At 45.1% G+C, this 13927-nt stretch overlaps 1 protein-coding gene across 7 annotated transcripts in view; it reads right to left on the bottom strand.

Annotated features, from left to right (window-relative positions):
• VEPH1 (ventricular zone expressed PH domain containing 1) overlaps nucleotides 1-13927 on the bottom strand; it is a 96893-nt gene that overhangs the window by 20632 nt on the left and 62334 nt on the right. For all 7 annotated transcript variants that reach the window (XR_008467027.1, XR_008467023.1, XR_008467024.1 and 4 more), the window contains 3 exons: nucleotides 11154-11293; nucleotides 7311-7445; nucleotides 1620-1737 (listed from right to left, as the gene is read on the bottom strand). Coding sequence is in view for 1 of the 7 variants with exons in the window: in XM_054205591.1 (XP_054061566.1) it covers nucleotides 1620-1737; nucleotides 7311-7445; nucleotides 11154-11293 (393 nt within the window). In the remaining 6 variants the exon portion in view is untranslated. The remainder of the gene's footprint in view (nucleotides 1-1619; nucleotides 1738-7310; nucleotides 7446-11153; nucleotides 11294-13927) is intronic.

Below are 13927 nucleotides of genomic sequence, written 5' to 3'. Positions count from 1 at the left end.
TGGTACCGAGACAGTCCCCACTTTCACAAGCCCTTGCTGTACTAACCCGAGAGCACTGAAGTGCTCACGGGGAACTGCTGCCTGCTGTCGCAGTCTTTTATTGCCTTTTACCTTCCTTTCAGATCCATTTGAAAACACCAGCTCTATAGTGATAGTCCTGGCGGGGTCTGGGTCCCAGACCCAACACCGCGCACCTGGCGGCAGAGGCCATGGTGCTGTGCCACATGGACCTCCCCACACCACGTCCTGCTTTCCAGCCCTTCCTAGACCTCTCCTTAGAGGACACGGCACTCTGGCAGGAGAGCAACAGGGAAGCAAGGTGTCAGCTGTCTTTTGATGTCTCCAGACTAGTGCCATCAGCAAAACCCATGGCATCACCAAGGAAATGGTGCCCCATGTCACCCCCAAGGATTGCCCTTTCCACCTTCATCTGGTCTGTTGGCTCTAAGACAACATCATCATCAATAGCTTGCTACAATCACTCCACTTTTTGGACTAGTTAAATGTGTTTGAAAATTCAAAACAAAGCTATTTCATCAAGCTTTGAAATTTTAAGCAAAACAGACTCCTTTTCCTTGTAGCCTGACGTATGTCTATCACTGATGTGATGGACAAACCACAGCATGGTTTGTCCATGGTACTGGTTGTTCATGGTACTGAGATGAAATTTCACGTCTAAGTGTGATTTCTTTTGTAGTCGTTGAGTCCCATGAGGGTTGGGGGAGGAGAAATATGGTTAAACACCCATGAAATGAGCACGGGCAGCACGGCCTGCAGCAGAGGCTGTGCCACTCTTGCAAAACTTACTAAATTCAGGGTTGATGAAATATAAAGAGATGCTAGCTGTTAAAATAAATAGCAGAAACAGCCAATTATTCAAAGGCTTGGCCAAAATATTCAAAATTCTTGTCCAAAATTGTGCAGGCTTTTACAGAGTGGCAAAAAACATCTAAGAAAAAGGCCATTCCTCTAAATTTCAGTGCACTGATCTAAAACACATGACTATCAGAAAGCTTCAAAAAAATGGTCACCAGGATCTTTTACATGGGAAAAAGGGTATTTTTCACTCACCCTATTTTCTAATATAGTTGAAGTATTATGGCTGTTGTTAGGCATTGCCTTGTTCCTAAGAAGTTGCATACTATGGATTCAATTATATTAAAGTAAATAATTCTGAGAACGAAGACGACATTAATCGGGTGTAGGATCTATGCCAATGTTGCCTGACATGTGGCACCTGTGCAGTCTCCAGAGGACCTGGGACATGGTCCAGCAGATGAAACTCCTTTATCTGGACACTGCAGGATGGGTGCAGATCCCTCCCACTTCCCAGGGCTTAGTAGTCATGCAGATTTATGTGTCTGCATTAATTTTGGATTGCATCCCTCTAAGCATACACCAAATAAGGTTTGTGCTTGATACTACGTCTCACCAGAGATGCTGAGACGAGAGGAGCTTAATGGAGAATTCCAGTTAAAATAGACACTGCGTGTGCTATGCTGGATGGTTTGCTTTCCCTTTTCCTCAACCTCTGCCACCACCACCAGAGACACAGTGAGCTTGGCTCCATCCTCCACCCAGCACACACAGCCCACCAGCGACGAAGGCAGGCCACTTACCTGTTGCCTTTTCAGGGTTATTGCACATGAAGCACTGCCAAGTTCCAGCTTCCTCGCTGTAGCCGAATAAATCAAAGAACCTCACTTCTTCCAGGTGCATCTGCACATGGTCCAGGTCCTAGGCCAATAACGAGAAAAAACAAACTCACTCACGAGGTGAACCATTGCATGGTTAACAGCTCATAACCCGAAATCACAGAGAGATACGCAGTGGGCGCCAACAAGCGTCCTCTTCCATTTGTCTCCTGGGGGCAAACTACCTACCGGTGCAAATGTGCTAAGCAGGATGTATCTCTCCCTCTATCATCGATAGCAGCTTTTATAAATATATATATAAAAAAAATAAATAACAAGTCTGTAGGAGGCAGAAGATTGGTCTGGGTTGGTTTGGGGGTTTTTTTTGCCTCTTCAACACTGCTGCCAGCCGCAGCAGTGCGCTCAGCAGTCCTGCCCAGCACCTCTCCCACCAGCTGAACCACCTTGACTACCTCCAGTCCTCTCTCAGAATTTTTTTTAATGATCCAGAAGGTAGTGGGCTCTGCTAACAGGGCTGGGGACTTCCTCCTGTCCACCCAGATCCGCCCATCAGAGCAAGGGCTAGTAGCTGGCGACCACTTTATTTATTACTTTTTTTTTTTAAAAGAATAGAGGCTCTGAACCCAGTTGCCTGCGTGAAGCACAAACACAAATGTTTAATGTGAAAGTTAACATGAACATTTCCAAAAACTTAGCGACAACAGGGATAATTTATCTCACACAAAACACACCCAGGTAAACATGACATTATTCTGCCAGTGACAAGCCAGGGAAGTAAGGATTAGGCACCTGCAAAGTAAACTGAATGTCTGACTCAATCAAAGAAACCTACAGAAAGTATACTTGCAGCTTCAAGTACAAGAAAAGCCAGAGGGTACTATTTTTGAGGCAATTAATAATACTGTATAATTCAGTGTGTTTTAAACCCTGCTATTTAATTTTAAAACAAATAGTGATCTCCTAATTAAACAAACGCTGGTGTAAAATAACAGCAACCAAGTTACTTGGTGCAAACACAAAGGGAATTGCCAGGACTGCTCAGAAAACACTCCTATTTATTTGCGTGGGGTCTCCACGGATCTACAATGTCGCATGCAGCAGCCCAAAGAAAACACGGATTTATGCAGTCAGTGGGGAAAATACCATCCATTGCCAGGGACATTAGTTCAATGCACTGAACAGGGCTGATGCAAAGGATGGAGTTGTCTGATTCAGGCCGTTTCAGACAAGCTTTAGCAAAGGAGAGGGAGCAGGAGGCTGGCTGGCTCAGGGAGACCCGGCAGCACAGCATTCCTCCTCCCCAGCCTCTTTCAACCCAGAAAAAGGCCAGGAAAATGCTGTTTTCATAAGAATGAAAACACCTGAGACCACTTCAGACCTCCAGCCATCGCCCTGGATAACAAGCTCAGCTGAGCCAAACATAGAGTTTTAACGGCCAGGCTGGATGGGGCTTGGAGCAACCTGGTCTGGTGGGAGGTGTCCCTGCCCAGGGCAGGGGCGTGGAACAGGGTGGTCTTTAAGGCCCCTTCCAACCCAAACCATCCTGTGATTCTATGAACAAGGGCTCTCGGTACCCCCACCCTCTCCATGCCGGAGGCCACCTCCTGATGGATTTTAGGCTGTCTGAAAGAAGGACGGCAAGGCAGAACGGGGAGCATGACTCATGACCTGAGGAGCTCCAAACAGCAAAGGTTTTCTTCCCTTTCCAGCAGGAACACACAGAGAAATGGGCTTCACAACACACAGGAAGACAATGCTGAAGTTCTTGGACACGCATTGGCTTTGCTTGCAAGAGGGTGCTGCAGGCAGCAGCCCCACAGCCCGGCTCTTCCCTCCATCCTCACGTGGGAGACACATGGCCAGGCTGCAGCTGGGAGGTCCCTGCTCCCCCTGCCTGCCTCGGTGGGCTCCCTCGTAACGCTTGGCTGTGCAATTCCTTACGCCTCCTGTGCCCGTTCCCTGGGGTCAGGGCCGTGTCCATACCTCTGCGCAGTCGACGACTGGGCTGCCCTGCCCCAGCACGCTCAAACTGGTTTATACTAGGGATCATGAGTAAAACTTGGTTATTTTGCTCTGTAACAGCTCTTTATACATTGCTGAAGTTCTCATTTTCCTCCAAAGAGGAATTCTATGCATTTGAGGAATTCAGCTGGCTGCCGTGCTGTGTAGCAGAAGCGCTGCGCAGCTTCTCTCCATGTTTCTCCCACCGGCCTGTGGCTAGTGGATCTGATGGTCTGAGGCTCTCTGCCTCCCTTCAGACACTTTGTGCACTGCGTGGAATCCTGAGCAGATCTCCCCTGGGCAGGGGAGCCAAGTCCTCAGGAGGGACAGACCACAGCCTCCTGGGGTGTCCTCCCAGCTGCAGGCTCCCAATGGAGGGGCAGATGTCCCTGCGAGCAAGGGATGGCAGAGCAGAGCACGTTCGGCGATGTGCCCTGCCCTGACGTGTCCTGGTCCTCCTGCTGCTGTGGCATCTGGGAGGACACAAAACGGGCAAAATAATGATGGTACTGCTCTCAGTGGGTCTGTGCAGGACATAAGGGCACGTGGATCCCACTGAACAAAAAGCCTAGGAGCTTCTCCTTCCTGGGAAAAATCTTTTAGTGGCTGCAATGAGCCAACTCTAGACTGAAAGAGAACAAATATCACTGAAATATCAATGCAGCAATCTTTCTTTTCCACTCTGTACTCTAGTTCGCTTGAAATAATCTGCAATAAGCCACTTATTTCAGGACGGGAAGCACGGAGAAAAAACCTAATGGGAGAGGAGAGATTTATCTCATCTTCATGCCCCATCATCTTGAAAACTTCAGTGACTCTATTGTGAAAATGTGGCACTTCTTTCTGCTGCGTAAACTGAGATAGCAAACAAAGGGACGGGAAGAACAGAACTAACAATGGCTTAAAAATGTTAATTATTCTGTTGCAAGGCTGCTCAACAAAAGACTCTCTTAAGGCATCACATGGGGCTCGTAAAGTAGTCACCATCTCGCTCTTCTGACACAGCATGAGTCAACACAAAGAATTCAGCAACGAGCTCAAAACCGGCTTAGTTTTTGTAATGTGGCCTGCGTGTACTTCGATAAAGAACTATGAAGCAACCAAACGGAAATCTGTAAGGATGTACATCTGGAAATGCTTTATTTCTGGCACATCTTAAGCCGTGTTGTATAAATATTTTTTGTGGCACGAACAGGCTGCCCAGTGAAACACGACATGCTTTCTGTAAGCCAGGTATTCGCTGCAATTCCTTGCACATGCATCCTGGGCCAAATTCAGAAACCGCTTACAGTGAGGTAAATCTCAAACTATTTCTCAGAATTTACACTGGAATAAATCATTGATGTAACAGATTTTTCTCCAGGTTTGCAAAATGCTTTAGAAAACATATTGAAAAAAAAAAATCTAAATCAATTTAACTCTGGATCAGCCACAGGGTCACGGGGCAAAAGTGGAGCGATTGCAGAGCCGCGTTGCAGCACGGACTCCGCTGTGGTTCCTGCTGGCTGCTGGGGGTCGGACCTTCCCCACATGCTCACAGAATAGAAATCCCTCAGTTCTGATAAAGCATTCAGACACTGCTGCCACACGACGCATGAAACTTAATATAAAATATAATACAGATGCTCACACTGCATTTGTATCAACAGATTTCAAAATATTTTAAATCAAAAGTGCTATGCTTACTGAAACAACCACCCCCCAAAATAATTTCGCTTCCTGCACTACTGGTACAGGAATATACAGGAATAATATTAACAACTACAATAATTTTGTCAAATCATTCACAATATTTCAGTTTCTAGTAGCAATGGGAAGAACTGAAACGAAAATTTCAGATGACTGCAGAAGCTTAGTCTGTCACGCAAAGTAAGGATTAGGTCATGCCAGGCATGCTCTGGCGAGATTTTTTTGGGAATGTAAAAGCTAAAGGAAACCTTCCTTATGGTAGGCCTAGGTCTCGCTCCCAGAAAATTCAATGGGACTTTTCTCAGTAAACTGAATGGAAATTGCACTAGAAACAACCTCAGGTTCTGGATTAATAAGAAAAGCCAAAATGGAGAAAGTACATCCAGCAGCATACTGTGGAGACCAAGACTGAACGTTACAGTCTCTTACCATTTCAGATGTATTCCATCTGCCCGACTGTCTCCAGCCTCCGAAGGCTGTTAGGCAATCTGCAGCTCCTGGAGTTTCCAAACTTCAATTCACTGCTTAATTCATGAAATCAGCGAAGATCAGTATCTCATTTTCCAGCTCTGCTATTTTGGGAACTCAAAGATACTCTTACTGTCATGGTGTGATGAAAGTTCCCAAAATAGGCCAAACGCTAGTATCTGAGCGGTAGTAGGATTATGCAACTGATGTGCTGGAGACTAATCACGTTTCTAGGGTGCGGGACATCTTTTGTAGACTGTGTGTGCACGATGCACTGCATCTAATCCTACCCACGAAGGCATGCTCTTCCCTAAGCTCTTTATTCACCCCAAACTCCTTTGCACTCCACCAGCTCCGACTTTTGACTAGTAGATCTTGGCATGGACTCAAGTTAAGCCAGTATTGAACAGAAAAGCAGTTCTAATGCCTTCGGATGAGTCAGGCTGGGATTTCAATAGCAGCTAAAATACTTAGTGCGAGCTCCGCTGTGTCTAAGTAAAACTGGCCCATCAAGTGGGTCTCAGATGTGGGGATCCCCTACTCCTTTTACAAGCTGCAGCAGGAGTTCCCACTTCAATGCAACATTATCTTGAGGGTTCAGGAGGTGTTTCTGACAAAACTCCTGTTTTTAAATCAGCCCCAGTAAATTAATCTTGTTCAGTCAGACATCTCCATGCGTACAATATTCTGAGAGAGAGTATTTTAAAATCATGTTTGACAATTCATTTCATCCAATTGAGCTGGATGGAGATGTTCAGGAATAAACAGATATTTGTTTTACAATCCTACAGCGTCCTTTTCCAAGAAGCCTGATTAATAGCTTTGAAATAGCATTCGCTGAAATCCCAGAGACAGTAAACAGCTTTGAAAGAGTAATCTTTTAAACTGATGGGGGTAACTAATGGTGCATGTGCAAATGATCGTTTCCATAAAATCCAAGTCTGTGTTTAACTAGGTGAATTTCCAAGTGGCTGCCAAGCAGTCCACAGTGGCAGCTAATCTGAATCTAGAGTTTGAAACTGTGAGCAGGAAAAAAATCCATATGTAGCATCACTAGTTTTCATCACGTTGGGAACAATCCATATGAAGCATGTAGGAGGGGGTGGTGAACAAGCCCGGAGACCTTTCAAAGCACAGGACAAAACAACACTGTGGACCCACTGTGGAGGCTGAAAATATAACGGCTGGTGAAGGTTTTCCAGCCACCTCACAAGCTGAGGGCTTCATATAAAAGGGAGGTCAGGCACACACTATGGATCGCTGTATGGCCATCCAGGAGAAGAGGACTTGGCATGCCAGTAAGTGCAAATGCTCGGAAGACACCAGAGCTAAGGGAAAGAAGGGGAAGGGGCAGGGAAAGGGGTTTTGTCTCTCACAATTTGAGCACAGAAAAGATTGCTGTAGCTATTGTAAAGGTCTATGTACAGCTGTTCTAAAAGTCAGGGCAAAGTTCTTCTACTTTTTTTTTTTTTTCTGAGTGAAAAAACCCAAGCTTACCTTTTGGTGTGGAAATGTAGACTGGATCATGGCAGTTTCAAAACTGTGCGTCCCTTTGAGCTGTGTCTTCTCCCACAGGGCCTTAAGGACTTGCACAGAATTACTCTGTATGGACAAAGGTTCTGCAAACAAGCTCTGGAGAAAACGTTGAAAACAGGATTTCAATAATTTTTTACTTGGCCATTAAAAAAGAGCATTTTGTTTTTACAGTGGGACAGCCGTGCGAATGACCAGGGATTAGTTCATTTCTCTGTAAGGAGCTACGTTGGATCAATATGCACACAATTAGAGAAATCCTCATATATTTCATTTACTTTGGGGCTTTTTCTTTTATTGTACATTACATGCCTAAAGGTCTGTGGCTCACCAAAGATTATCTATCAACTACCACCAGGCATACCAACTTGCCCGTCATTTTTGTATTGAAATGCTAGTTTATCACAATGTGAGCAGCACTGGTCTCTGTGAACCAGGTGTGGATCTGGGTGACACGCATCTTTTCGGAAAAGACAGGTCATGTACAGTTAATGCGAAGAGATGCTTAGCGCCGCTCCAGGTTTGTGTACGGTTATTTGGACCTGGCTGCAGCTCCCGGCCTTTGTGCGGGGAGTAGTAACAGTGTAATGTCTGTGACTGCACTGAATGGACAGCGGGATGAAACGCAGGAAAAAAAACCAACCCTCCACAGAACAAGTTCAACCCAGATTTTGCTGGCAGAGTACAGGAATTTTTCAGCCCCTGAACATTCACGAAACAAGATGAAACCTGTGTTAGGTGCTCCCACCTCCAAAGCTCCCTATTTCAAAGGACAGCAAGGACACAACCTTACCCTGCCTTGAATTATTCTAGTCTTTCAACAGCACGAAGTTCTTCATTGTTTAAACTGCACAAAAAGTCAACGTTACAAGATCACTACTGCGGCTGAGAGAGCTTAGCATTTCTGCCTCTACTATATCTGCTAAATGATCTTGACATTAAAAAATGCATTTGCACGCAGGAGCCAAATTAAGAGTGCACAAGCAAATCTGATTTTCCGTATTTCAAGTATTTGATTTCGCAATATGAACAATGTCCTTTTAACGTAGGTTTCCTGGATGGATGTTCCTTCTTCTCTTTCTAAACGGCAACCCAACAATCCTAATCACACTGTCTGGCATCCAACTGACACAGACACGCTTCTGTCAGACTCAACCAGGAATTTTATCGTGGCTGAGGCAATGCCTTTTTTCCAGCTAAGCTGCCAGAAACAGACAAATCATTTTGTCCAAATTAAAAGGGAGAACCAGTCAGCTCCAGGCAGTCACTGGCATGAGAAAATGGCAGCCCAATTAGTTCATGTTTGGCAAATTTATGAGCAACTCTATGGAAGGTGTTAGAAAGGGACTTGTCAGGAAGCCCCGTGCTCCCTGGTGCCACCACAGCGGTGTGACACTGTCCCACCTGATTAAGGAAATTAAACCATAAATCATATACCATTAGAGGATGATTTTAATGCATGAATCTGTGAAATGAAGCATCCTGTCTATCAAATAACCTCTCTAACCTCACCCCTTATTCTAATTTTTTTTCCTTATGTTAATAGCTGCTGAACTGTAAGACAATTTCTCAGATCTCCGCTGACAGACATACGCTTCTCTTCCTACTGCCCTGCACTAATAATTTGCCATTTCACGACTTCTATCCAAGGGTTTAGAAACATGATATAACTATTCCCTAATATTTTTAAAATTAAATGGAAAGCGGGGTCATGAAGTTAAGGATCAGTCTCTCTTCTTGCTTTTACTTTTGCAGAATGCAATGTCAAGCACAATATGGAGCGACTGGCAAAAAAGGCGTAAAAATACGATAAGTGATACTGAAATCTTCAGAAGCCGTATATTATTTGTCTGTCTGTGAATCTATGACGGATCTGCTGAAAACTACGTTTTTATCACTAGCCTTTCATTTAACTCATTATTAACACGCTATAAATACATTCTATGTCAAATTTAACTCTTGTACAATTTCATAGGCTTAAATAACATTATCCAGGGGCTGAATTTAGTACCGTGTATTTAATTTAATGCTAGTTATATATCCAGTATTTAAAAGCTTTAGGATTTTGAACAAAAGAAAAACATAAATTATCTGACATTAAACACCATTGTGATGCACAGCAGGCTCAAACACTTGGTGCAACACAAGAGGAATTTTATTCCCCCCCCCCCCCCCTAAAAAAAAGCATATTAAGTGCTGTGTTTACAGCATGTTTGCAAAGACACAAACTAAACTGCATTGCTTCAAGCCTGGCCCTGGCAGCATGGGGGAATTCTGCTGGGGCCAGGGGTAGCATTAGCACAGCTGGAGCAAACTAGCAAGACCGTAGGGAATAAAACCAAAGCTTTGGAAAGAGTAACTTCAGTGGGATAAATGCAATTACCGAGCCCAGGGCAGGGAAAGCCATGGGGACCGATGTGCAGAGGGATGGGGAAGGAAAACAATATTGCCCCTGCGAGCTGGGAACTGTGTGGAGCTCAATACTCCGGACAAAAGATGGAACTGGCAGGGCGAAATTCAGTGTAATCTGGGAAGGGGTTAAAGGGGGAGGTTTTTTCAATGAAAAATGTGTCGGGAAAAGGTGAGGCACCAGGGATTAAAGGTGGGATCGGGGATTGCAATGTTACTGCAACTGATTCAAACCATGAACCACAGGCAGAGCAGAGGTCAGTGTATTAAAATCCGGTGGCGGCTGCGCAGCAGCAAGTGAGGTGTGCCAGCTCTGCCACCCATCTCCTCTGCTTCTGCTCCTCCTTTCTCATTCTTGTGCATTTTAGTACCTTTGTCCATATTTTTCAACATCTGTTTTCCTCTCATCAGGAATAAAGTGGTACCTTTGTAAGATAATTCATTTATTCTCTCTAGGCCCTGTTAAAATTCAACCTCTTTCTTCAGATTTTCATTTACAGAGTAATTAATCTCCTTTATTTTCCCCTTTCACCGTGTCTTCTCATTCCTGCTTCTGCCTCTGCACTTCTTTGCTTCCTTTGCTCTGCTACTGTCCTCTCCTTCCCTGACCACCTCCAACTGACCTGTGGCTTTGAAAAACATTTTTTGTATTTATTTCTAGAAGCAAACACAGGGAAGAGTGATTTGAGAGCTGTTAAATTCACAGCATGACTTGCTGCGCATGTTTTAAATTTCAGATAAATCCTCTATATATCTAACGTTAGGGTGGGATGAACTGCGTGAATAGTTCTGTATAGGTTAAGAAACTGAACCTTACTGTTTTAACACAAAAACCATCTGTTTCATCTTGAAGTGTGAATGTAGGGTCTTCTCTTACAATTTCATGCTATTTGTAACGTATTAGGAAATCCCACCCATGTCCAAATACTGGGCTGTATTTGGAAACAGTATTAAATGTGAGAAAATAGCTTTGGGGTTGGTAGGAGAACAACACTGCTCAGATTTGCAAATCCTGTTCAGTCAAAACTCCTGCAGTAAAAACTCCCGGTGTGTGCTGTGCCTCTGACCTCCAACCTGCAGCCTCGGGGTTGATTCTGCTCCCCTGCAAATCCACTGCAATGCACCTGGGACTTACTGGAAGTTTTGCCTGCACGAGGACAATAAGGCTTGGTCCCACTTTTTTATCCCCAGACCTTGTAATCTCTCCAGACAGTTTGAACTTGTTGTATTTAATAGAAATAGAAACACAAACTGCAAAATCACTTCAACCCACTATAAAGACTTTCTGAGAAATCACAGGGGTCACAAAGCACAGTGGATTAGAAACATATTTAAAGAGATTAACCATTAAAACAACGTTAACAATAAAGAGGTGCCACTAATTTGTATTGCACACACCTGCTGAAAGAGGAACATGATATGGATCCACAGCGGAGGCTGCTGGCTGATGAGGGTAAAGCTGGATTTACTGTACAAGCAGTAATGGCCCTTCAGGGGACAGCTGAAGAAGAGCTTTGCTACACAACTTCTAACAGTATCTAGAAATAAATATACAGGATATTAAAATCAACTACATAAAAGACAGAAACCTCACTGTCCATTATCAGCAATCAAGCAGTGCCTGGGCATGCATTTCCACTGTGGGGGTATCTCAGTCTGGGTCAACTCCTGCAACGTCCAGAAGGGCATTGCTGTCTCTGTGCCTACGCCCTTAAATTAAACACTAGCCATCTGACAGTACCAGAGAAATTTAGTCTCCAGTGCTTTAAATCTTATGCAGTAATCATTTACTCCCAAATGCAAAAGGTGCAAGACAGTGCACAGTTGGGCTGTTTCTCCTCTCTGTTCTTTCTCACGCGTTCAGTACAGTGGTTTAGCTTATCAAACCAGACAGACCTGTCAAAACTGTGCATCACTTATTCTTATTTAAAGTGTTTGTTGGAAAAAAAACCCATCCCATATTAGGAAACAGCCATATGGGGGCCTGACATCTGTGGGATCCCTGCCGAGACTTTGCGCAGCTGAAAGCCGGTGTCTACAGGGACGGAGGAGCGCGGTGCACGGCTCCCAGCCAGGATCGGGCTCATTCAGCCCCTGGTAAAACCTGGGGTACTTCCCCTTTGCAGTGGATCCTCACAGAGCCAAAAGATGCATAAATCGATTTACAACACTATTGTGCATGTAGCATGTTTGCTGTATGGGCCATCTTATTAATTCATCACCAGAAATACCACAGTTTCAAAGAGCATTAACTGAGCGTTCACTGAGCCCTGTGTCACCGCAGGGACAGGGGTGACCCAGGCTGTGGGGACTCCCAGCAGCAGCCCCTCTCCCCATCCACCCTGGAGCCCCAGTCCAAGTTCAGGTCCACCTGAACCTGCCCCTGCAGAGGTGCTCTGGCTACAGCCTGGCTTCTAGGGGTTCCAGGTCCTACAAAACCCGCTTCTTATCAAGCATAAATCTGCTGGTCATACCCGATTTTTACACACCAAGCCAGGGAGCTGCAGCTTTTGCAGCCGTTCTCCAAGAGGCACAACACACAAGGGACAGGAATCGTTGCTGCTGCCACGCTGCAAGGGACAATGTGACACAGTGACTTGCTCAAATCAGCATAAGGGCAGCCGTTGGCAGAGCTCGTGGGCCACACTGCCAGCCCAGCAGCAGACCTTGCAGCAAAAAACCCATACGGAGAGGAAAAGGAATGGAGCTCCAGGTCCAACAAGGACAAGGAACAGTTATATGCTGGGAAAGGTATGATATGTCTGTCCAGAGCTGTGACTCAGCGACACCCGCTAACACACAGGTTTTCTCCAAAAGTGCAGTTTGACTCACAGCCTCAGCTCCGGGGCACTACAGACAGAGAAAGCATCTCCAGTTCTCACTGCTCTGTCAAATACTGACCATTTATGCCATCTGTAATCATGTCATCTGTTGATAAAAAAATGGTTACATGCAACCTGAAGGTGTCCTTTGGGATGAATCGCTCAGAGCAAAAGCTATATGCTATGTAATGTTACCTGACTCTGAACCTCTCTGCTGGTTTTAACTGGAAATGAAGCCCTTGAGATGCATGATTCTGCTTTTGCAAAATATTGACCTTGGACCCTTATTTTCTGTCTTTGGATGACTACTCATAATGATAACAGCATGGTAGGCATAACCTAACCAGCCTTCTTTATTAACTTAAAATAGCGATATCATTTTATAGCCCCTTTGAACAGGGACAAGCGGCTATCCAAGGTAAAAAGGCATGGAAAACAAGAGACAAAGATCCTTAAACGATGACCTTAATGGAAAAACAGGAGAGAGCTGCACCTTCTTCACCCAGCTGGAGACTTGAACTTGGAAGGGGAGGGGAGCAAACGGTCCCACCAGCAGCTGCCGCTGACGAACTTGTTTCTGAGCTAAAGGCAGAAATAACAGACAGACAGACAGGCAGGCCATGGCTGATGAGCCCGGTAGACTGATCCATGCACAAAGCCACTGCTGCTCACCTCTCCTGTCGCCCTGTCCTGCCAGCACCTGCAGGGGCAGAGCCAAAGTGGTTTCGAGGAGAAGAGAGAGCAGCGCAGGCTCCCGCGGTGTCAGCCAGCCAGGTCTCGCCTGCAGCGTCCACAGATGAGTCAGGCAGTTGAGGGGGCTGACACGGCCCAGCTGCGCCGGGAGTGTTACTCAGAGTCACATGCTATCCTTGTGAGTCACCGAATGGTGAAGGTGCAGGAATAAAATGCTGTAAGAAAATACCCTAACTGGAAAAACGAGTCCTAACTTTCTAGAAAATGTGGCTAATGGGAGACAGTTTAAACAGCACAGCCATCTAGATCTACTGCCAATGAGCACCAGCCACACGGACAACTGATCTCAGAAGGCAGCCTATCTGTCCAACAACAGACCATCTTGAAATACTTGGTTTTAACAATTTTCGTTTAACCAAGATGTGAAAGCATAGAAGAGAAATGTAACAAATTCTGTATTTCACATAAAAACATCACATATGAGGAATGAGTTTACCAGAGGTACAAAAGGATGGGTCCCTTGAGCAAAAGTATCAATGGATCAGGTTGTCACTAAAGATGCAGAAAATTCAAAACTGGGATGTTGGAACCTGCCTAAGATGCTACAGAGAGGCCAGATGGCTGTTAGGCTGGGAGAAAAAACTTCAGAAGCTGGCA

This window comes from Rissa tridactyla, chromosome 6 (assembly GCF_028500815.1).
Source record: "Rissa tridactyla isolate bRisTri1 chromosome 6, bRisTri1.patW.cur.20221130, whole genome shotgun sequence".
NCBI lineage: Eukaryota > Metazoa > Chordata > Aves > Charadriiformes > Laridae > Rissa > Rissa tridactyla.
Note: the sequence above shows the minus strand (reverse complement) of the source record. Positions and strands in the feature narration are given on the sequence as shown.